The 24,059-nt window shown below is 43.5% G+C and overlaps 1 protein-coding gene across 1 annotated transcript; it reads left to right on the plus strand.

The window, feature by feature from the left end:
- The first annotated feature begins 66 nt into the window (after positions 1-66).
- On the plus strand, positions 67-16,797 carry LOC121293564 (protein SCO1 homolog, mitochondrial-like). The gene is made up of 7 exons (XM_041216606.1): positions 67-268; positions 2,790-2,915; positions 4,947-5,037; positions 8,665-8,862; positions 11,211-11,303; positions 13,204-13,319; positions 16,561-16,797. The coding sequence occupies exons 1-7, from the start codon at positions 107-109 to the stop codon at positions 16,690-16,692; spliced, it is 918 nt and encodes a 305-aa protein (XP_041072540.1). The 5' UTR covers positions 67-106; the 3' UTR covers positions 16,693-16,797.
- The last annotated feature ends 7,262 nt before the right edge of the window (positions 16,798-24,059 follow it).

Below are 24,059 nucleotides of genomic sequence, written 5' to 3' on the forward strand. Positions count from 1 at the left end.
TCACTGGTGGTTTTAATGATGTAAGGGAGCCTGGCGGTGTTGCTGGTGGGAGGAGGCTCTCACTCTGTTTCCGGATCTGCTGCACGGAGGTTATACAGTGTGCACCATGGCGCTGATGGTGCAGCTGCTGTGCAAACGGACGAGCGCCGTGTCCAGAGCGTTTAATCGGAAAGTTTCCTGCGAAGCCTCTTTTTGCTGCAGGGTCAGCGCCAGGGAGCGCTGCCGCCCGAATTTACTGGCAGCGAACCCGCTGTGCCCGACGAGAGCGGTGAGTGTCAGACCCAGGAAATGCCAAACACTCAACAGATGCGTTGCCAATGAATAAAGGTTTCACAGAAACAAAAACGACCTGAGTTGTATTGCTCAGCATTGTTTGAGCCCAATGTGTAGCTTATACGTCCACAACGCAAGGCATATGAATAAGCAAAGGGCTGATCTCTGGTAACTAATGTTTGATTTGTGAATTTCAAGAATTTCCAGTCAGGCATGGGGAAGGGGCTGAATATCTGGAGTTCAGTCTGTTTAATGTCTGGCTTGTGTCAATTTGCAGGTCACGCAGAGGCTGGAGGATTAACAATCACAAATTCACAGTTTTGTCATTGCTAAATACGCTCGGGGTGGGGGGTGAGGATGAGGGCGAGAGTGGGAGGCGGTGCCTGTTGCTCCCTGTGTGAATTCACCAATTATCATTGGGGATACAAAGTGTGACGAGGGGCAGCATAATTGGAGTTGGCAGTGTCAGTGTTTGGCCTTCGTAAAATGTAAATTAGAGCACCAATGTGGTGTGGAGTGATATTTAAAGGGTGGTTTCTTCATCCACTTAAGCAACCCAAGCACTTACTGCAGTGTTTATTTAAAAATATTTCTTCAGTATTGGTCAGAAATTGGAGCTCTTTCTGTAGGCATATGTTTACAAAATTGCCCCTTGCCTGGCAAGAGTATGATTAGCAGCCCCAAAACAACATAAGAGGTGCCAACTGAACTCTTTGGGCACTACTCTTCGACTAGTGGGGCAATATTATTACAAACTGGCAAAACGATGCAAAGATGTTATTGAATAGAAAATTGAGACAACAGCAATGCAATGACAACTGTTCCGGGAGTAGAGAATTTACCTGAAGCTTCTGTAGTTTCTAATTTATCCTCCTGCACCTTAATTGGTGCAAATTCTAATGCCACAAGTATTATGAGTGATTCATGACTGCACTATAGGCCTCTGACTGCTTACAGGTAGAGTATACGGCTACAAGAAGTAAAATCTTTATTTTTTAACTTTGCATTTAAAATAAACATTGCGGTTTGTATTAAATCTTTAGTAAGAAGGGCTATTTTACTCAATGCCAGAGAGGTTAGGACTAAATATTCACTGGATCATTTTGAAGATATCTTGTATAGCTATTATAAGTGTTAGATTTTGTCAACTTAGTTTCAATGAAATAAACTTACTTTCAAATAGTATTGTTAAATGAGCTATTCAGTTTATCCAAGAACTGGATATCTATATCACGGATGGGTGTACAGCTTTGTTTACAATGGCTTTGCAATGATTTTGGAGCCAAAAGTTCACATGACTGGTCAAGTCACAGTATCTCGAAGATGTTAGAATTCCTAGTGAGGGTGTTGGTCTACAATGTGTTTTGTTTTCCTAGTCAGCCTTGGCTCACTGGCAGCACCCTCACCTCTCACTTGGAGGTTGTGGGTTCAAGCACTGCTCCAGGACTTGATCACAAAATATAGGCAGAGACTCCAGTGCTCTGCTGAGAGAGTGCTGCATTGTCAGAAAAGCCATCTTTTGGATGAGGCAATAGACTGAAGCCCAGTCTGCTTGCTCAGGGGGTTGTTTGAGATCCTGTGGCCTATTCGGAGAAGAACTGCCTCCTAGTGTTTTGGCCAATATTTATCCCTCTATGAATATCATTTTAAGCATAGCAGAGTATTTAGCTATTATCTCATAACTATTTGTGCAATTTTGCTGAGTGCAAATTGGTTAACTGTGTGAAAGAACATAATGTAAGAAATAGGAGCAGGAGTAGACCATACAGGTCCTTCGAACCTGTTCCGCCATTCAGTATGGTTGATCTACTGCCTCAATTCCATTCCCCGTGTGCCAAGATTGCCTGAAAGACCAGAAGTCTGTCTATCTCAGCCATAAATATACTTAATGATGGAGCAACTACAATCTCTGTGGTAGAGAATTCCAAAGATTCACAACCCTTTGGGTGAAGGACTTTCCGGTCACCTCAGTTCTAAATGATCGGCCCCTTATCCTGCGACTGTGTCCCCGTGTTCTAGATACTCCATTCAGGGGAAACAACTCCTCAGTGTCGACCCTGTCAAGCCCCTTCAGAATCTTGTATATTTCAATGAGATCACCTTTCATCCTTCTGACTTCCTGAGTATATTGGTCCAATTTACTCAGCCTCCCATCATAGGATAACCCTACTACCCTAGGAACAGATACAGTGAACCTTCGCTGTACCACCTCCAATGCAAGTACATCCTTCCTTAAATATGGAGACCAAAACTGCTCAAAAGTATTCCAGGCGTGGCCTCATCAAAGCCCTCTACAATTGTAGTAAGACTTTCTTGTTCTCGTACTCCAATCTCATTGCAATAATGACCAGGGTAACATTTGCTTTGTTAATTGCTTGCTGGATCTGCATGTTAACCTGTGTGTTTGCATACAAAACATCAATCACTCCACATTAAAAGTAATTCATTGTGCTTTACAATGTGCTGGGTATGTGAAAGGTGCTCATTAATTGCAAGGTTTTTTCATGTTTCTACAGTTCAGTAAAGATCTTTGTCCAATATGGAAGTCTACCAGATACTCCACACACAATCTCCACTCCTTCAGTACAATGCCTCCATCACCACCTCGAAAGAAACCAGACAGTGGCACTAATAAGGGTGGGGTAAGTGAGGCTGTGGCTAATTTTGATGAATAAAATAGGAATGTCGATTCAGCCTTCATTGTTAAATAGTTGTATAGACCATGGGACAGATTTTCCTGTTCCTGCACAGTTGGACTCCTTTGCAGGCATGTTACCTTCCCTGCCTGGCTTTCCATTATACGCCACCAGGCAATCCAATATGTCCAGGTCCAAGAAGGGTAAATTCTATCCCAACAATTTTTTGTAAGGATTGAGTATAGCTATGGCAAACATTTGAATTAATCAATTCTTATTCTGGAAACTTGAGTACAAAATGTGATGCTCCAATGGGAGCACCTTGGGAGATGGGGTGTTAAAATGAGGTCCAAACTGCTCTCCAAGATGGCTGTAAAAGATCCTATGGCATTCCTTTGAGATGAGCAGCAAAGTTATCCTCATGTCCTGGCCAATATATATCTGTCAATCATCATAATTAAAACAGATTTTCTGGTCATTATCACTTTGCTGTTTGTGGGAGCTTGATGTATGCAAATTGGCTCCTGCATTTCCTACGTTATGACAGTGACTGCACTTCAAAAGTACTTAACTGGCTGTAAAGCACTTTGGGACACCCTGAGTTGTGAAAAATGTTATATAAATGCAAACCTTTTTTAGGGCAGTTTAAAAAAAATAAATATAATTGGCTAATTTGGAGGACCAGTTTTTCTCTACCAATTGCACAGAATTTATTGAGCAAGTGTTACTGTGAAGGCGCAGCATTGTTGCATTAACATTGTTTTGCTTCACAATGTTACACACTACGGTTGAATAGTAATAGATTAAAACATTGTACGTGCCGATAGTCTGAGTAATACATTACTAAATATATTTTACTTTCTAAACTATTCTCAATATTAATGTTTTGTAAATTACATTGTTAAGGTTTGTCAATTTCATTGTTAATGTTAAGAGAAACAGGTGATGGGTATTAATTGTCTTTGAGCACATTTAAGTAGGGCCCTTGCGCAACCGGTGCTCTTACTTTTATGCCACTATCAGCACCTTCTTTAGTCTATACCACTACCATTAACACTTCCTTTGTCTTCTGTCCATGACATCTTTGTCAATCTCTCCTTAGCTCCCACCTATCCCTGACCTTCTATCTTGCTCCACCTGCTCCATCCCCTCTTAAACATTATGAACTCCATCACATTTCTACTTCTCTTTAGCGCTGAAGAAGAGTCACATGGACTCGAAACGTTAACTCTGTTTCTCTCTCCACAGATGCTGCCTGACCTGCTGAGTTTTTCCAGCACTTTTGTTTTTATTTGAGATTTCCAGCATCCGTAGTATTGTGCTTTCAATACAAATAGGGGCCTTCCGCGACCGGTGGGTGCCGCAGGGGCTGGAGTACATCGTTAGCCCCTGTAACAGCATTTTAATTTGAATAGTTAAGTTTCCTTGTAAAGGTTGATTTTTGTTACAATGTCCGACCAGGGGATATCCCTGATCATTAGTTTATTTTATTGATTATTTGTTTTATTTTTAAAGAGCATATAATAGGGAACTAATGATCCACAGATGTAAATTCAAATCCCATGGTAGCAACTGGGGAATTTAGGCAGCAGGTTAGCTCAGTTGGCTAGACAGCTAGTGTATGGATTAGGTTAATGTCAACAGCACAACGTTCGGTCTGCAATTCAGCTGAGGTAGACTCAGGGCCTGTCTGCTCTCTGTACCCATAGAAAAAAAATCACAGCGCTAAGCTGTGATTCAGTAAATAATTGCTAAGGACCTGCCTCCAGGCAGGGAACAGAAGAAGAAATATAAATAGGGGATAGCTGGGACACTGGGTTGATTGGGAGGAGAGCTGTGAGACTGAATAAGTCAATAAACTCCCTGGATAAAGAAAAGTTCTGTGTCTTGTTTTCAGCTTCACCAGCCGAATTAGATCCTATTAACACTCAGGTCCCCGGTGTTCAAAGCCACTGAAATTATTTTAAAGCTGGCCATCTGTTTACTGTTTGGTTTATACTGTTTTTTATCTGAGACATGTTTTCTCTTTCTTAGTAGCCTGTAACGTGGAAATCTTTAGCAATCACTTTTGCTGTAGGAGGAGCACTGTTGGTTGCCATGAAGTACTTTAAGAAAGAAAAAGAAGAAAGTAAGTCTTGGTTACAACATACTTTTATCACTTTGGATCTACAAAGGAAAGATCAAAATGGTGAAAAGCTAGAAACAGTGGAAGTCCAGAGAGATTGGGGTCCATGTGAATTCACCATTTAATTGTCGAAGGCTGGCACAGAAATTAATCAAAATTGCTAATGGAACACAAAATTTTATACCTGAAGGAGTAGAATAGCATGGAGCACAAGTCTACATCACTATAATGACTACGCTTCAAAAGTATTTAATCGGCTGCTTTGCGATGTCCTGTCGTTGTAAAAGTCGCTATATAAATGCAAGTCTTTCTTTGAAGAAAAACATCGGCTCTTTAATAAAAACGTAAAATGCTGTAAATGCTCAACAGATCCGGCAACATCTGTGGAAAGAGAAAGAGAGTTAACATTTCAAGTTGATGGTCTTTCATCTGTTCAGTTAGAAGGTCATGGGCTTGAAACGTTTAACCTGTTTCTCTATCCACAGATGCAAGGCTTGCTGAGCATTTCCACCACTTTCTCTTTTTTTATTTCGGATTTCTACTTTCCACAATATTTATCTTTTGCATTAATCTTCACGTTATTGTAAAGACTTACCATTGTTTGAGCTGGAGGATTAATGGAGCCCTTTCTGTTTGGATGAAGCATTCAATTTTGATTGAGTCAATTTGCATCCCAGTGAGATAAAGGAATGGATATTGTATTTACATGTTAATATACTACTTTAAAATTACCTCTGATTATTATCAACAACAACAAGAAGCATTTATATAGTCCCTTCAACATCGTAGTCCCAAACAATGTTCCCTTTAAAATTTAGTTGTTGTCTGCGGCCTGTTTTTTTCAGTGTGCAGTCCCTTTAAATTTATTTGCACAGCTGTTCCTACAGGTTGGGCTTGATTTTACGCTCCCCTGCCGATGAGTTTGAAGGCGGGGTCACGGTAAGTCCGCTGGGGGCCCTGCCCGTTGCCTACCCACCCGCCACTGTGCCGACCACAGTTTTACCTGCGGTGGGGGTAGTGTCTGATGGCTGCCTGCCAGTTGGCCAATTGAGGCACTTAACTGGGAAATTAATGCTCGCTCTCGCCGCTGCCAGCATTTAACTGGCAGAGGGGAAGGCCCAGGCCATGTGTCCAGCCCAACAGTTTTCCCTGCATGGGCTGGTGGCGGGTAGGGTTGTGGACCCCTACTTAACAGGCTCCCTGAACCCAATGGAGGGCCTCCCAGAAAGATGTTACACCCCCAGCTTCCAACCCCATCCCCCACTTCACCCAGCCACCAGCCTCTCAAACCCAAGCCACTCCACCCGCTTCACAGTGGACCCCCAAACACTTACCAAGTACCGATCTGGTGCTGAGTACCTCCTCAAGCACCGAGTGCAATACCGACAGTGCCCACCCCTCCCGGTAGCGCTGTAAGTACAGGAGAGCAGCTGGCCTCTGATTGGCCGGCAGCTCTCTAAGATGGGACCTCCTGCTCCTGAGGGGCGGAAATCCCGCCTCAATTCGCTTAATGGCCAACTGGCTGCCCCCCAACATTTTAGCCAGGGGCTTTTGGGGGAAAATCCAGCCCGTTATTTCTCATGGAACAAGGACTGCAAGCTACCTTTCAAGCTACTGCGCAGCGCGCATCTTAGCAGGAACATTGATCCCTAAGGAGCATTATCAAGCAATACTTGACACCAAGCCATTGGAGCTATTAGTTCAAATGACCAAAAGCTTGGTCAAAGAGGTAGGTTTTAAGGAGCCTCTTAAAGATGAGAGGTAGAGAGGCAGCAAGTTTTATGGAGGGAATTCCAGAGCTTAGGGGCCTCAGCAACTGAAGACACACTGCCAATGATGGAGCAATTAAAATTGGAAATGCACAAGAGACCAGAATTACAGGTGTACTGATGTCTTAGTGTGTGGTAGCACTGGTCATGATTACAGAGATAGGGAGGGTCAAGTTGGAGTGATTTGAAAATAAGGATGAAAACTTTAAAATCAAGGCTTTGCTTCACCAGGAGGCAGTGTAGACCAGGGAGCAGGGGCTGACCGGTGAATGGGACCTGGTGCGAGTTAGGCCATGGGCAGCAGAGTTTGGCTGAGTTTGGGTTTATAGAAGGTGGAAGATGTGAGGCTGATATGGACTGTGTTGAAACAGTCAAGTCCAGATGTAACAAAGGCATGAATGAGGGCTTCAGTAGTAGATGAGCTGAAGCAGGAACAGAGTTGGACAATGTTAGGGAGGTGAAAATAGGCACGTTGATGTTGCAGAAATGTGGTTGCTTGCTGATCCTGATTTCAAGTATGACACTAAGGTTGCCAACAGTCAGGTCCTGCCTCAGACAGTTGCCAGGGAGAGGGATAGAGTCGGTGGCTAGGGAACGGAGTTTGTGGTGGGTACAGAAGACAACGGCTTTGGACTTCCCAAGTTCAGTTGGAGGAAATTTCTGTTCATCGAGTACAGGATTGTCAGACAAGCATAATTTAGCAACAGTGAACGGGTTGAGAGAGGTCCTGATCAAGCAGAGCTGGTTATCTTCAGGGTGCAGTTTGAAGCTGGCATTTACAGAAAGTATCGTCGAGAGGCAGCACTTCCTTGTGGTTTCTCTACACCATACCTCTGGGACTGAGGTCGTGGGAAGCCATTTGATCTCAAGTCTGCACCGAAACCATTCCTAATTGAATGCTAAGAGGAGGGTGATATTGGGATGGGGCCTCCTTTGTCCTTGCAGGGAAATGCCTTCCAGTTTACAGAAACCCTGTCTGTGGCAATATGGGATCCTAAGCACACACAAGTTTTAAAGCATCACTTTGTTTTCTACAAGTTTAAGAGTATCACATTGCAACCACATTTCTGCAACATCAACGTGCCTATTTTCACCTCCCTAACATTGTCCAACTCTGTTCCTGCTTCAGCTCATCTACTACTGAAGCCCTCATTCATGCCTTTGTTACATCTGGACTTGAGTGCTCTTTCTAATGCTTTTTGGCAGTCATTTTCTAAGTTTTGTGTTATGCATATTTGTCAAAAGATGGTTAATTATTTTAAATTTATTCTTTCATGGGATGTGGGCATCACTAACAAGGTCAGTATTTGTTGCTCATCCCTAATTGCTCTTGAACTGAGTGGCTTGCTAAACCATTTGAGAGGATGGTTAAGAGTCAACCACATTGCCATGGGCCTGGACATGTAGGCCAGATCAGATAAGGATGGCAGATTTCTCTTCCCTAAAAGGCATGATTGAACCATATTGGTTTTCGCAACAATCAATGACACTTGACATAGTCACCATTTCTGAGACTAGCTTTCAATTCCAGATTTGTTAATTGCATTTAACTTGCACCATTGGTGAGATTTGAACCCATGTCCCAAGAGCCTGGGCCTCGGGATTACTAATCCAGTGACATTACCACTACGCCACTCTCTCTGCATCTGTGGACTGAAGATCATGTACAATGTCAGTGTTTTATTTTCTAATATGTGCATTTGCTCCCAACATACCCTGAGGGATACTGTTTTGAGATCTTTAATGAAGATATAACAGCATAGAAAACTGCTCCTGATTTTCATATAAAGCTGTGGTATATGCAAATGCTGTGCTTGCCTGAAATGGCATCAACCTTTTTATTAAAACTGTCTTTGTTTAGAGCTTGAGAAGGAGAGAACCCGAAGTATTGGAAAGGCAGCACTCGGAGGACCGTTTTCACTCATCAATCATACGGGGCAGCCCAAGACAGACAAAGATTATCTTGGCCAGTGGGTCTTGATTTACTTTGGGTTCACACATTGTCCGGACATTTGTCCTGAAGAACTGGAGAAAATGATTGCCGTTGTGGATGAAATAGGTAAAAATTTCAATAAAGATTGCAGCGTTTGGCGATTAAAATATATACCAGAGAGCAAACAAAAGATTTTGCTGTTCAAACTGCTATCATTTTAAAAATAATTACTTTGTAATGTAACAGTGGGATTATATTTAAAACATCTTTCATGTGTGAACTAACATTGAAGTGTCACTTCAGGCTAATATAGCCATAGTGTAGGTCCATAGATAGTGTAGTTCCCAGCAATTTATACAGAGTGATGTCCTAGTGCATTTCCCTCTGTCTTGAAGTGCAGGAATAAAGAATTTTTTTTCTTGAAGGCCATTTTGTCTCTCCCTCTGTCTGTCTCTGTTGGGGAGATATGAGCTGAGGGATAGGGCAACAGTGAGCAGCACGACTCCTGATGACTACACATAAGGGAGAGTTGAGCTTCAAGAGTCACCAGTACTTTCCTAGGAAAATCATTTTTTGTGTGTGTCCGTGTTCTGTTGTGTACCTCACTCTAACACTTTGAATAGTTGACCCCCAAGTAGCTATTATGGTGAAGGTTAAATGCCTATTATAAATCATGTTGTGGAGTTTAATATCATTTAAGTTTTTTTTAAAAAAAGATGGAGATTTAATAATTTAAAATGAAACTCATGAATATGCTGATTAAAGAGGTGCCAAGCCAAACTTGCATTGATTTCAGGACCCATATTGTGTGATAATACACTTCATCATATTTTCATAGCAGTTCTAGCTATCAGCATCAGGTGGCTTCAATACTTCTTGCAGCTTGTTCTCTCACATTGCAAGGTTGACAATTGTACATTCAAGCTACAAGAGTCCCTCATCTGGGTAGGAGCTATGAGGGTTTTGCAATTTTTGATTGGGAGATCAATTTCACTGCCATTTACTTGTCTCTTGTGACCAGTCAGCACCACAGTGGATGTCCAGAACCACATTTCCTTTCTTCCAAGTGCTAGGCAACATCTGTGGAGAAAGAAACAGAGATAATGTTTCAGGTCTGTGACCATTCATCAGAACTGGGAAAAGTTAGTGATGTAATCGATTTTGAGCATGGGGTGGGTGGGACAAAGGAAGGTCTATGATAGGGTGGAAGATGGAAGAGATTGACTGACAGAAGAGGGAATGGTGATGAGGCAAAAAAAAAAGAAACAAAGAAACAAAAAATGTACCTAGAACAGAAAGGAAAAAAAAAGACAAAAAGTGAAACGTGCCAAGAAAAGGAAACAAAATGGGGCAGAGATTATGATCTGAAGCTGTTGAACTCAATGTTGAATCCAGATGACTGTAAAGTGCCTAATCAAATGATGAGGCGCTGTTCCTTGAGTTTACATTAGCCTCACTGGAACAATGCAGCAGGGCAAGGACAGAGATGTCAGCGAGCGAGCAGAGTGGAGAATTAGAATGACAGGCTACCGGAAGCCCAGGGTCATGTTTATGGACTGAATGGACGTGTTCCGCAAAGCGGTCAATCAGCCTATGTTTGAACTCCCCAATGTAGAACAGACCACATTGTGAGCAGTGAATACAGTAGGCTAGATTGAAAGTAGTATACGTAAATTGCTGCTTCACCTGTAAGGAGTATTTGGAGCCTAGGACGGAGTGGGGGGCGTTTAAAAGAGATGTTACAGCTCCTTTGCTTGCTTGGAAAGGTGCCATGGGAAGGGGACAGGGTGTTGGGGGTGATTCAACATTGAGTTCATCAATTTCAGACCGTGATCTCTGCCCCACTTTGTCGGCGGCACAGCTGCTCGAAGCACATCCTTTGTTTCTTTTCTTGCCCCTTCACCATTCCCTTTGGCTATTTTAGCTCCTGTGTGGGGGGTGAGCTCCTGAGCAGGGGGAGGAAGTTCAGCGTGGTGGGAATTGTATAAACTGCAGCGTTTTAAAACAAACACAGCAGCAATCAGGCCTCAAAAACCTGTCCTTTAGGCCACGCCCAGCAATTGAAATAAATCGCAAGGATTTAAAGGGGCCTCACAGCTGTTAGCATTCAGTCCGAGCTCCACAACAGCCATTGCTGCCACAGAACTCATGGCCCCAAAATCTCATCGTGTGACCCCACTGGAGGTTGCGACCCACATTTTGGGACACCCTGATATCATCTAATCTTCTATGGTTATACAAGATAGATTTAAATGGAACAGGATCTATATTTTTGGATAAAGGTATTTTGAATATAGGAACTGGCCTAGGGGATGTTTCATTACTTAATTCTGCACGTGTAGAGGGACTGTAGAGAGCCATTGTAACTTGTCTAGTGCAGTCACCCATGTAAAATACACAATGTTGTGCAATGACTAGATCTCTCTATTTTGTTTAGAGTGACCTTACATCTCTCTTATACTTTCCTGTTACAGACAAAGTCCCCTCTTTGCCAAACCTGACACCACTTTTGATCACAATAGATCCAGACCGAGATAATGTTGAGGCCATGGCAAGATATGTCAAAGGTAGGTTGGCTAATCTTTTGAAGAAATAGAAAATTCTGCAGTTACATAGCAGATCAGTTAGCATCTACAAGGAGATAGAAAGTTAATGTTTCTGGTTTAATCCTTACTCTTTGCAGAGGCAGCTTGGTCTGTGTACCTGTACCATTTTCTGCTGTTGCTTCATGAGTTGAAGAATTTGCATTTTTCTTTTCCTTTTCATCTAATTAATGTCTTTGAAAAATGCTTTCTGGAGGCCTGCTGTGACATCCATGGGCAGAATTTTGCCCTTGTCGGGCGGGCTTGGCAGGAGTGGTCAGGAAGCCGACCACCGCCTGCGATCGGGGCCAGACTGCGATTTCACGCTTGCAGGCCAGTTAAGGCCTGCCCAGTGTGAAATGCGCCTGGCTGCGCTCAGCACTGCCTGTGCGAGCGGGGGAGGAGGATGAGCGGGAAACTTCCCACATGCGCGTGAGTGAGCACTTGAAAACCTCCCGGAGGCACACAGCTGCCTCAGGGAGATGGAGAGTTTTAAAAATTACAAATAAAGATTTTAAAAATTTAATAAAACATGTCCCCTCATGTGACTGTGTCACATGAGTAGGGACATGTTACAAATGAAATTTTAAAAGTTTTATTTTTTATTTGGAGCAGGATTTTGAGGTCGGCAAGTGGGGGCGGGGCCTGCTCGCCGATGCGTAAAATGACACGGAGTGACATCGAACGGAACTCCCAACGTCACCCCACGTCATTTCAATTTTCAGGTCGGCGGGGGCGCAGCCGAATCAGCTGTGCGCCCGCCGAACTGTCAACAGCCAACTGAGGCTGTTTAAAAAGTAATTAAACTCGTTAAAGGACCTGCCCGTCCAACCTTAAGGTTGGTGGGCAGGCCGGGAGCCCTGGCGGGCTTCAGAGAAAGCATGAAACCTCATCCACGGGCGAGATGAGGTTTCACGTAGGTTTTTAAAAGTTTAATAAAAGTTTAATTGAAAGTGATGGACATGTCCCAACTCATGACAGTGTCACACGAGGGGACGTGTCAGGGAAATTTATTTTTCTATATTTAACATTTTTGAATTTGGCGCCGATCTCCCTGAGACAGCGCTTAGCCTCAGGGAGATGTGTGCTCTTTCATGCTTAGGGACTCCCCCCCACCACCCCTGTCCTCACAGGGAGCGCATAGCGCTTCCTGGCGGACGTCACGCTGGGCAGGCCTTAATTGGCCCTCCCATGTAAAATGGTGGCGCGCCCCTAATCGGGGGTGCTGATCAGAGGCGCGCCTGCCCGCGCCCACTCCTGAACTCCCTCCCCCCCCCCCCCCCACCACCAAACGGGGGAAAATTCTGCCCTTGATGTTGGAAATCTCATCAACGGGCAAATGCAGAGGCCACTTAGCCTTTTCGCCTGCCCGCCAACCGTGAGGTTCGAAGGACAGCAAAAAATTTAGGTTAATTATCTTTTTAATGGCCTTGATAGGCCTTTTAATTGTCGGCGTGCGCTGCTGATTGCCCCGCACGCCTGCCAACTGAAATATCGCACGACTGCACGTTGACGTCGGGATGCTCACCTGATGTCAACGTGCGTCATTTTACGCTCGAGCGGGTTGGGTCCATGCCCACCCGCCGAGCTAAAGCTTCTGCTCCATGAGAAAGGAAGATGGCATTAGATTAAGGACTTAAGCAGCATTGTAGCATTAAAGTCTTCATTGCCTGTTTGGGTCTAGTGCCCAAGGCTTCAGCCACTCGATCTTTCAGTTGGCACGTGTTATTTTTACAGCTCTTACTACACATTACTCTGGGACATCCTGAGGTTGTGAAAGGCACTATACAAATGCAGTCCTTTGTTTTATTACGTAGGTCTCTTTTTTAAAAAAGAAAGTACATACTACAATGCAATACAAAGAAATCTTTGATTCTTTCTCTAGAATTTTCTCCAAAGTTAATTGGCTTAACAGGGTCACGAGAGCAAATTGAACAGGTATCAAGAGCCTACAGAGTCTATTATAGCCAAGGCCCTAAAGATGACGACAATGATTATATTGTAAGTAAATTTGTTTCCATGCCACAGTGTTTGCTTGTTTTCATTTTAAAATATTGTAGATGGTAACCATTTCAGACAGGAGGAATCCTTCCATCAATCTGGCCCACCTATCCACACCTTCTCTTTGTGTATTTCTAATTAACCCTGAATCCCATTTGTTGTCATTGACTGGTCTGGTTTCTTCCTGAAACACATTAGGATTTCTTGTTCCAGCATCTTTGAGAGTAATCTTTTCCACATACTTACTACCCTTTTAGTAACTACGGTTTCCTCCTGCATCTCTTATTGTCTTTCATTCATAAGTAGGATTCCTTGCACTTAAATGCTCTACACACAGAAAAGCTAACTTGGATCCAATTTGTCCAAACCTGTAATAATTTTTAAACATTTCTGTCATTCCCCTTCAGAATATTCTCTTTTCAGGAAAGAAAAGACCCAGGGCAGTGAATCTTTCCTCATATGTCATTCCATCATGCTCTGGGATTAACAGTGTTCTTCTCTGTAACTTCTTCACTAACTGGATATCCTTTTTGAAACAGGAAGACAAAAAAATTGCATGCAGAACTCCTGATGTGGCCTTATCAGAGGCCAGTACAGTTTTAAAATGACTTCTCTGGATTTATCTATGTATACCTCTTGCTAAACATTCCAGCATTCTTTTTTTTAAACGGTTTGGGAACGTTGTGTTGATAGTTTCGGTGACCTGTTCATTAAAACTCCAAGATCTCTACCCAGTTACAACATCTCAAATACAATCCCATTTAGCACGTAATCTAGATTATCATTTTCTCTGCCAGAAAATCATAATGTTACATTTTCCCATATTGAATTGTCTCCACCCACTCATCAAGCTTGTCAAGATCCTTTTAAGTCTGTGCACATTGATATTCATCATTTGCCACTGCTCCCCATTTAGTGTTGTCTGTAAATTTGAACACTGTGGGCACAATTCTTTCCTCTCAATCCATTATAAGAGATATAAACAGCAGCCTTACTGCTGAACCTTGTGCCATTCCACTGGTAACCGACCAGATATCTGAACATGCACTACTGTTGTCTATAAATTAACCATTTATCAATCCATTTTCATCCATTCCCATTTATCCCAGAGGTTTAGACCATATGCAGTAGCCTATCGTGTAGGACAGTGTCAGATGTCTTCCTGGAATCCAAGTAGTTAATGTCCACTGTCTCATAACATCAGTGTCTCCCTTACCTATTAGATCTGTTGTCTGCTCAAAGAAATCCAGTAAGTTAGTCAAGCATTCCCTCCTACTCACGATACTTTCCTTTAGCAGATTATCTTATGCCTTTCAAGATGATCCCTCATAATACTTTCAGACACTTTCCCCAAAGTATCTTTCCGAGTAAGGCTACAATTAGTTTTTTTCTAATATAGGATGGGATTTGGCCAGCATTTATTACCCATCTCTAATTGCCCTTGTTCAGAGGGCATTTAAGAGTCAATCACAATGCTGTGGGTCTGGAGTCACATGTAGACCCAACTAGGTAAGGATGGTGGTGAACCAGATGGGTTTTTACAATAATTGACAATGGTTTCATAGTCATCATTAGACTTCTAATTCCAGTTTTTTTTATTGAATTCAAATTCAATTTCTACCATCTGCCGTGGTGGGATTTGATCCCAGAGCATTACCCTGGGTCTCTAGATTTCTAGTCCAGCGACAATATCTGTATGCCACCACCTCCCCATTGATCCCTATTGCTTTTTTTTGAAGAGAGGAGTCATATTGTTTATTTTCCAATCTTTGGGAGTGCTGTGAGTTCTGAAACATATCTGTAAGAGAACTTACAGTCAATTCGGAATACTGGAATGAAAGCTGTCAGAACCCAAGAGTCTTATATACCTTCAGTTTCAACAATTTCCCAAATATATCCTGTTTTGAGGTTTACAAAAATTTCAGTCTACATTCACCTTTAAACTGTACCCCACTTTGACAGTTCTCCCCCATTACTTTGGTGAACAGAATTGAAAAATAACAGCTAAATACTCAAAGCAGTTTCTCTGTCTTGGGACACCATTTCTCTCTTGTCCTTTTTCAAACTTGATGGCAAATTTGATTTTTTTTTCCCGTCTCAGATGAATGTTGGCTAAAAGAGAACAAGTGCGACAACAGGAAGCAGAAAGGCCTCATGATAGCCCACAAACTCTGCATCCTTGATACTGTGAAGCAGATACTACAGGGCAACCTCTTTGCAGTTTCATTCTCACGCATCTTAAAATAGATGCAGTGGGGAATTTTTACAATGCTAATTTAAAACCAATAAATATAATGTGATCTGGACAGTAGTATAGATTATGGAAAACATATTTGTATATTTAATGCGCTTTTCCCTATTAATAGAAGAGCACCATGGCATCCATTTCTTATTCTCCTTGACTTAGGTTATGAATTGTAGGCTACTTTGTTTTTCTGAATTGCCCCTATTTAGGATTGTCACTAAGAACTTACATACAGTGAGCAAAGAGAGATTTTTGTTCCTCAGCTGGATGCAGATATGATCCTAGATCCCAGAAATTGAGTGTTTTGTAACTGATTGGGACCAATCCGTAACTAAACTTCAGCATCGGCTGTTCTTTCGGAGGCTGGGACGCTTTTGAAAATAAAACCTGTGTTGTCAAGTGTCGCCGCTGATTGTTTTGTAGTTTCCTTGTACTTTTAAGGCGCTGTTGGATTCCTTTGCTTTTAAATATGTTGCATTATCATGCACAATGGGTGTATTATATGCATCCTATCTGGAAGGCACTCAGTCAATTGATGGAACTTCATGCAAGTGCCTTAAACAATAAGCTGGGAGTTTTGCCTTGGATCTTTGTAGTCTGTAGTGTTCTGTTCCACAATAGGCAGTGCATTTAACCACATGGGGACCTTTGATTTGTTCTTACCCTTTAGATTACTATTACGATGCATCTCAATTCCAGCCTCAACAAATGCTCCATTTAATGCACCGATATTTTTGGTCTTCTAAAACTGAATTACATAATTTTGTGCAAATGAACAAGATCAGAAAGCCTTTTTGTTGATGATATTTAAAAAGCAAACCTCCTTAAACTCTTGAAGGGGAACATGAAGGCCATATACAAAATCCAAAGCCAGTTTAGTTTAAAAAAAAAATGAGGATTGCTTGAGTTGAAGTATTTTTCAGTTCTAATATAGAGATATGGTCAAGGATTCTGTTGCAAAAAACTAACTTCCTTTATGTTGCCAATTTGTTTCAGGTTGACCATACAATAATCATGTATCTTATTGGACCCAATGGAGAGTTTCTGGAGTATTATGGTCAGAACAAGAATAGTGCTGAGATTTCTAGTTCTATAGCTTCACACATGAGAAGTTTCAAACACAAGTAATATGAATACTTGATTACACATCAGAAAGAAAACTGGGGAAATCAAGCTGACCGTTTCTGGGAAATAAAGGATGCAATGTTTCAAATAAAATAATAGTTCAAAGTTCTTTTGCAAAAGGTACAAGTTTGTACATAACATATCTGCTGCTTTTGAAAAGGTAAGCACGCGTCAAAACTGAGTAAATCCATGAACAAAGTCTGAATCATAAATAAAAATTGGAAATGCAAAGGTTGGTCAGCATCTGTAAAGACAAAGGGCTTTGTTATGCTGCTTCAGGTGTGTATCCTTGATCAGAACTCTCAAAATTACAAAAATTGCCCCGTTAAAACTACGTCAATGCTTTTCACTGCATGAGCCACCTCATCTAGTTCCACTCTCCCGCTCACTGTCTGTAGCCCATGATATTCCACCTCTTCAAGCAACTGTCTCATTCAATTTTAGAGGAATTCTTAGAATCTGCTGTAACTACAGTTTGTGAGAGAGGACTCTCCAGCTCCCACTTGCTTTCCAATCTACCCTTTAATTAGTTTAAATTTGTGCCCTCCTGTTCCAGTCTAGCCAGCCAGTAAAATGAATCTATTGCTATTCACCTCATCCTAACCCTTTATAATCTTGAAGACCCCTGTCAGATTATCCCTTAACCTTTTCAACGCTAGTGACAAAAGCCTCAACTTCTCGAGTGTCTCCATTTTTTTAAATTCTTCCATGAAATGTGGGAGTCACAGGCTAGGCCTATCCCTAATTGTCCTTGGGAAGGTGGTGCTGAGCCACCTTTTTTGAACTGTTGCAGTCCATCTGCTGTAGGTACACCCACAGTGCTGTTAGGGAGGGAGTTCAAGGATTTTGACCCGTCAACAGTAAAGGAACGGTGATCTAGTTCCAAGTCAGGATGGTGTGTGGCTTGGACAGGAACATGCAAGCTGTGGTGTTCCCATGCACCTGCCACCCTTGTCCTAGATAGTAGAGGCTGAGGGTTTGGAAGGTGCTGTTGATGGAGGGCTGGTAACTAGTTGCAGTAAGTCTTGTATTTGATATCTTAGCACTTAAAGTGCATTTTTTTCAATGGGTTTCTTCAAAGTTATCAACAGTAAGCACCACACAGGCTGCGCAACTAACAGCCAGTGGCACTGTCTGCCCTTGGAGATTTAACATAGTCTACGTAGAGGCACTTCAAAGTAGTGTCATGTGAACAAATTTTCCCCCAGATGTTTAGTACAGCCCCGTCCATATACCTTTGGAATAGACGGGCAGCACATTGTTTAAATGGTAAACCAATGACAGTGAGGGACTCTTGGCCTAGCTTATTAGGTCAACCATGATATGGAGTTCAAACCCAAAGTCTTTTGGCCCAGAAGCTTGGGTGCTATCCACTGAGCTAAGGTGATGCATGATGAAAGGTTTAATATTTGCTTCTCTTTAGCCTCTTCTTCTGAAGACAGAGGGCCATGTTAGGCTGTCATTCCACGAAAACAGTCAGTCCTCTTGGGTGCGAAGGCAGGTGACAAATTCTTCATTTGTGACCCTAGATAATATTAGCAACCCTCTGAACTGGGGTAGGGGTGGTGCTGGGATGGGGGGGTAGGGTCACATGAACCCGGAAAACAGAAGAGAATTATAGTTGAACTTGATCTGCCCTTACTGGGCCATCCATGTAACTACATTTTCCAGATGGTTTTGGTGTGTGGTGCAGCTAATATTTACCTTCCCCATTGCTGGGGTACTTTTGCACACAATCATATCTAAAATCTCTTATTTTGATTCTTGTCTTATCCGACATCTTTTCAAGGTATATTTATAGGACAACTTGGTCAAACTGAATTTAAATTCCTGTATCTTTGAGATCGTGCAGCCAGACTTGATTAAAAATACCTGGAAAAACTCAACAGGTCTGACAGCATCTGCGGAGCGGAACACAGTTAACGTTTCAAATGCATATGACTCTTCATCAGAACTAAGGAAAAATAGAAAAGAGGTGAAATATAAGCTGGTTTAAGGGGGGTGGGACAAGTAGAGCTGGAGAGAGGGCCAGTGATAGGTGGAGATTGCCAAAAGATGTCATAGACAAAAGGACAAAGAGGTGTTGAAGCTGGTGATATTATCTAAGGAATGTGATAATAAAGGTACAGATAGCCCTAGTGGAGATGGGGTGGGGTGGGGGGAAGGGATCAAAATAGGCTAAAAGGCAGAGATAAAACAATGGATGGAAATACATTTAAAAATAATGGAAATAGGTGGAAAAAGAAAAATCTATATAAATTATTGGAAAAAAGGGGTATCAGAAAGGGGTGGGGATGGAGGAGAGAGTTCATGATCTAAAATTGTAGAACTCAATAATCAGTCTGGAAGGCTGTAAAGTGCCTAGTTGGAAGATGAGGTGCTGTTCCTCCAGTTTGCGTTGAGCTTCACTGGAACATTGCAGCAAGCCAAGGATGGAGATGTGGGCATGAGAGCAGGGTGGAGTGTTGAAATGGCAAGCGACAGGGAGGTCTGGGTCATGCTTGCGGACAGACCGATGGTGTTCCGCAAAGCGGTCACTCAGTCTGTGTTTGGTCTTTCCAATGTAGAGGAAACTGCATTGGGAGCAGCGAATGTAGTAGACTAAATTGAGGGAAGTGCAAGTGAAATGCTGCTTCACTTGAAAGGAGTGTTTGGGCCGTTGGACGGTGAGGAGAGGGGAAGTAAAGGGGCAGGTGTTGCACCTTCTGCGGTTGCATGGGAAGGTGCCGTGGGAGGGGGTTGAGGTGTAGGGGGTGATGGAGGAGTGGACCAGTTGTGTCCCGGAGAGAATGCTGCTGGGGGTGGGGAGGTGGGGAGGGGGGGAGGCGGTGAAGGGAAGATGTGCTTGGTGGTGGCATCATGCTGGAGTTGGCGGAAACGGTGGAGGATGATCCTTTGAATGTGGAAGCTGGTGGGGTGATAAGTGAGGACAAGGGGGACCCGATAATGGTTCTGGAAGGGAGAGGAAGGTGTGAGGGCAGATGCGCGGGAGATGGGCCGGACACAGTTGAGGGCCCTGTCAACCACCGTGGGTGGAAAACCTCGGTTAAGGAAGAAGGAAGACATGTCAGAGGAACTGTTTTTGAAAGTGGCATCAGAACAGATGCGACGGAGGCAAAGAAACTGAGAAAATGGGATGGGGTCCTTACAGGAAGTAGGGTGTGAGGAGCTGTAGTCCAGGTAGCTGTGGGAGTCGGTAGGCTTGTAATGAATATTGGTGGACAGTCTATCTCCAGAAATTGAGACAGGTCAAAGAAGGGAAGGGAAGTGTCAGAGATGGACCATGTGAAAATGATGGAGGGACGGAATTTGGAAGCAAAATTAATAAATTTTTCCAGGTCCAGACGAGAGCATGAAGCAGCACCGAAGTAATCATCGATGTACCGGTGAAAGAGTTGTGGGAGGGGACTGGAATAGGACTGGAACAAGGAATGTTCCACATATCCCATAAAGAGACCAGCATAGCTGGGACCCATGCGGGTACCCATAGCCACACCTTTTATTTGGAGGAAGTGAGAGGAGTTTAATGAGAAATTGTTCAGTGTGAGAACAAGTTCAGCCAGATGAAGGAGAGTAGTGGTGGATGGGGATTGTTCGGGCCTCTATTCGAGGAAGAAATGGAGTGCGATCAGACCATCCCAGTGGAGGATGGAGGTGTAGAGGGATTGGACGTCCATGGTGAAGAGGAGGTGGTTAGGGCCAGGGAACTGGAAATTATTGATATGATGTAGGGTGTCAGAGGAATCACAGATGTAGGTGGGAAGGGATTGGGCAAGGGAAGAGAGAATGGAGTCAAGATAGCAAGAAATGAGTTCCGTGGGGCAGGAATAGGCTGATACAATCGGTCTACTGGTACAGTCCTGTTTGTGGATTTTTGGTAGGAGGTAGAAGCGGGCCGTCCGAGATTGGGAGACTATGAGGTTGGAAGCTGTGGAAGGAAGATCTCCAGAGGAGATGAGGTCAGTAACAGTCATGGAAACAATGGCTTGATGTTCAGTGGTGGGGTCATCGTCCAGGGGGAGGTAGGAGGAAGTGTCTGCGAGTTAATGCTCAGCCTCTGCGAGGTAGAGGTCAGTGCACCAGACAACAACAGCACCACCCTTGTCAGCAGGTTTGATGACAATGTCAGGGTTGGACCTGAGAGAACGGAATGTAGCAAGTTCAGAGAGACAGGTTAGAGTGGGTGAGTGGAGCAGAGAAATTGAGATGACTGATGTCACACCGACAGTTCTCAATGAAAAGATCAAGAGAAGGTAAGAATCCAGAGGGAGGGGTCCAGGTGGAGGGAGAATATTGGAGGTGGGTAAACGGATCCATTGAACGGGGAGAGGACTCTTGCCCAAAGAAGTGAGTACAGAGACGAAGAAGAGTTCAGCACCGTGCCGAGCCCGAAATTCATTAAGATGAGGGCGTAAGGGTATGAAACTAAGCCCTTTGCTGAGCACTGAATGTTCAGCATCGGAGAGGGGAAGGTCAGGGTGTATGGTGAATACACAGCAAGGGCTGGGATTGGAAGATGGGATGGGGACAGAGGGACAGGCAGGGACGGAGGGTCCTGGATGGGCGTTGGTGTCGATGAGTTGTTGGAGCTTGCGTTCCTTTGCACCTGAAAGAAAGAGACAAAGTTTCTTGTTGAGGCATCGGATGAGACGAAGAATAAAATGAAACGGGGGGCATGGGAAGCTTAGAAATTGGGTGCGGCAGTGCTGCTGGAGGGAGAGGTCGAGTGTATTCATATGGTGGTGCATGGCACTGAGTGTGGATCTCAGAATGTGACGGGAACAGCAGTCCGAGGAATATTGTAAGTCCTGGAGATACCTGTAATCCTGGGTGGGTTTGAAACATGAGGGATGGAACTTCAGTTGAAATCCACATGGGGTAAGCCGGAGATGGAGACAGTCACTGAGGAAGGAAATATGGATGTGAAAGCGAGTTTTAATAAATACCTTGTCAAACACCAGGAGAGAAATGGAAAGCAATGAAGGTGAACAATGCAAAAGAGAGAGACGGAAATCCTGTCGGAGAGAAGAGCAATACTTCTTCAAGGTAGGCAGTCCTTGAAGAGAAGTGACAGTCAATTAAACATTAAGATAAGGGCAAAAAACTGCGGATGCTGGAAATCCAAAACAAAAACAAAAATACCTGGAAAAACTCAACAGGTCTGACAGCATCTGCGGAGAGGAACACAGTTAACATTTCAAGTCCGTATGACTCTTCAACAGAACTAAGGAAAAATAGAAAAGAGGTGAAATATGAGATGGTTTAAGGGGAGGTGGGACAGGTAGAGCTAGATAGAGGGCCAGTGATAGGTGGAGATAACCAAAAGATGTCATTGACAAAAGGACAAAGAGGTGTTGAAGCTGGAGATATTATCTAAGGAATGTGATAATAAAGGCACAGTTAGCCCTATGGGGTATGTGGAACATTCCTTGTTCCAGTCCTACTCCGGTCCCCTCCCACAACTCTTTCTCCGGTACATCAATGATTGCTTCGGTACTGCTTCATACTCTTGTCTGGACCTGGAAAAATTTATTAATTTTGCCTCCAATTTCCGTCCCTCCATCATTTGCACATGGTCCATCTCTGACACTTCCCTTCCTTGACCACTCTGTCTCAATTTCTGTTGATAGACTGTCCACCAATATCCATTACAATCCTACCGACTCCCACAGCTACCTCGACTACAGCTCCTCACACCCCGCTTCCTGTAAGGACTCCATCCCATTCTCTCAGTTCCTTCGCCTCCGCTGCATCTGTTCCGATGATGCCACTTTCAAAACCAGTTCCCCTGACATGTCTTCCTTCTTCCTTAACCGAGGTTTTCCACCCACGGTCGTTGACAGGGCCCTCAACTGTGTCCGGCCCATCTCCTGCGCATCCGCCCTCACACCTTCCTCTCCCTCCCAGAACCATGACAGGGTCCCCCTTGTCCTCGCTTATCAACCCACCAGCCTCCACATTCAAAAGATCATCCTCTGTCATTTCCACCAACTCCAGCATGATGCCACCACCAAGCACATCTTCCCTTCACCACCTCCCCCCCTCCCCACCCCCAGCAGCATTCTCTCCGGGACACAACTGGTCCACTCCTCCATCACCCCCTACACCTCAACCCCCTCCCACTGCACCTTCCCATGCAACCGCAGAAGGTGCAACACCTGCCCCTTTACTTCCCCTCTCCTCACCGTCCAAGGGACCAAACACTCTGTTCAAGTGAAGCAGCATTTCACTTGCACTTCCCTCTATTTAGTCTACTGCATTCGCTGCTCCCAATGCGGTTTCCTCTACATTGGGGAGACCAAATGCAGACTGGGCAAGCATGACCCAGACCCTCCTGTTGCTTGCCCTTTCAACACTCCACCCTGCTTTCATGCCCACATCTCCGTCCTTGGCCTGCTGCATTGTTCCAGTGAAGCTCAACACAAACTGGAGGAACGGCACCTCATCTTCCAACTAGGCACTTTATAGCCTTCCGGACTGAATATTGAGTTCAACAATTTTAGATCATGAACTCTCTCCTCCATCCCCAACCCTTTCTGATACCCCTTTTTTCCAATAATTTATATAGATTTTTCTTTTCCCACCTATTTCCATTATTTTTAAATGTATTTCCATCCATTGTTTTATCTCTGCCTTTTAGCCTATTTTGATTCCTTCCCCTCACCCCACCCCCTCTAGGGCTATCTGTATCTTTATTACCACGTTCCTTAGATAATATCACCAGCTTCAACACCTCTTTGTCCTTTTGTCTATGACATATTTTGGTTATCCCCACCTATCACTGGCCCTCTATCCAGCTCTACCTGCCCCATCACCAAACACCCCCAAACCTTAAACCAGCTTATATTTCACCTCTTTTCTATTTTTCCTTAGCTCTGATGAAGAATCATACGGACTCAAAACGTTAACTATGTTCCTCTCCGCAGATGCTGTCAGACCTGCTGAGTTTTTCCAGGTTTTTTTTTGGATTTCCTGCATCTGCAGTTTTTTGCTTTTATTTTATTGGTTGTATATATGCTTGTATATCTAATACAAAGATGCGTACACAGAGCATCTATTTAAACAGTATTTCTGGCAACATTCAATTTGTATTGCGGATTTTCAACAGTTACAAGAATTAACCTGTGAATGTAATTTGTTAATTTAACTAAGCAGAGGTAAATATTGGAAACTTATATTGAGGAATATAAAATATTCTAATGCAAAACTAAACTACCAGGAAGGTATCTTTGGGAAATGGATCTGTCCGGCACAGTGAGCTAAGGTCTAGGATAGTTACTATTTGAGACGAAGTACGGAGGTCAGTCATACAGGCAAATTTCCAAGAAGTGATCTTAATTGTACAGAAGTCAGTAAAAGTAAATGTCATG

This window comes from Carcharodon carcharias, chromosome 22, assembly GCF_017639515.1.
Source record: "Carcharodon carcharias isolate sCarCar2 chromosome 22, sCarCar2.pri, whole genome shotgun sequence".
NCBI lineage: Eukaryota > Metazoa > Chordata > Chondrichthyes > Lamniformes > Lamnidae > Carcharodon > Carcharodon carcharias.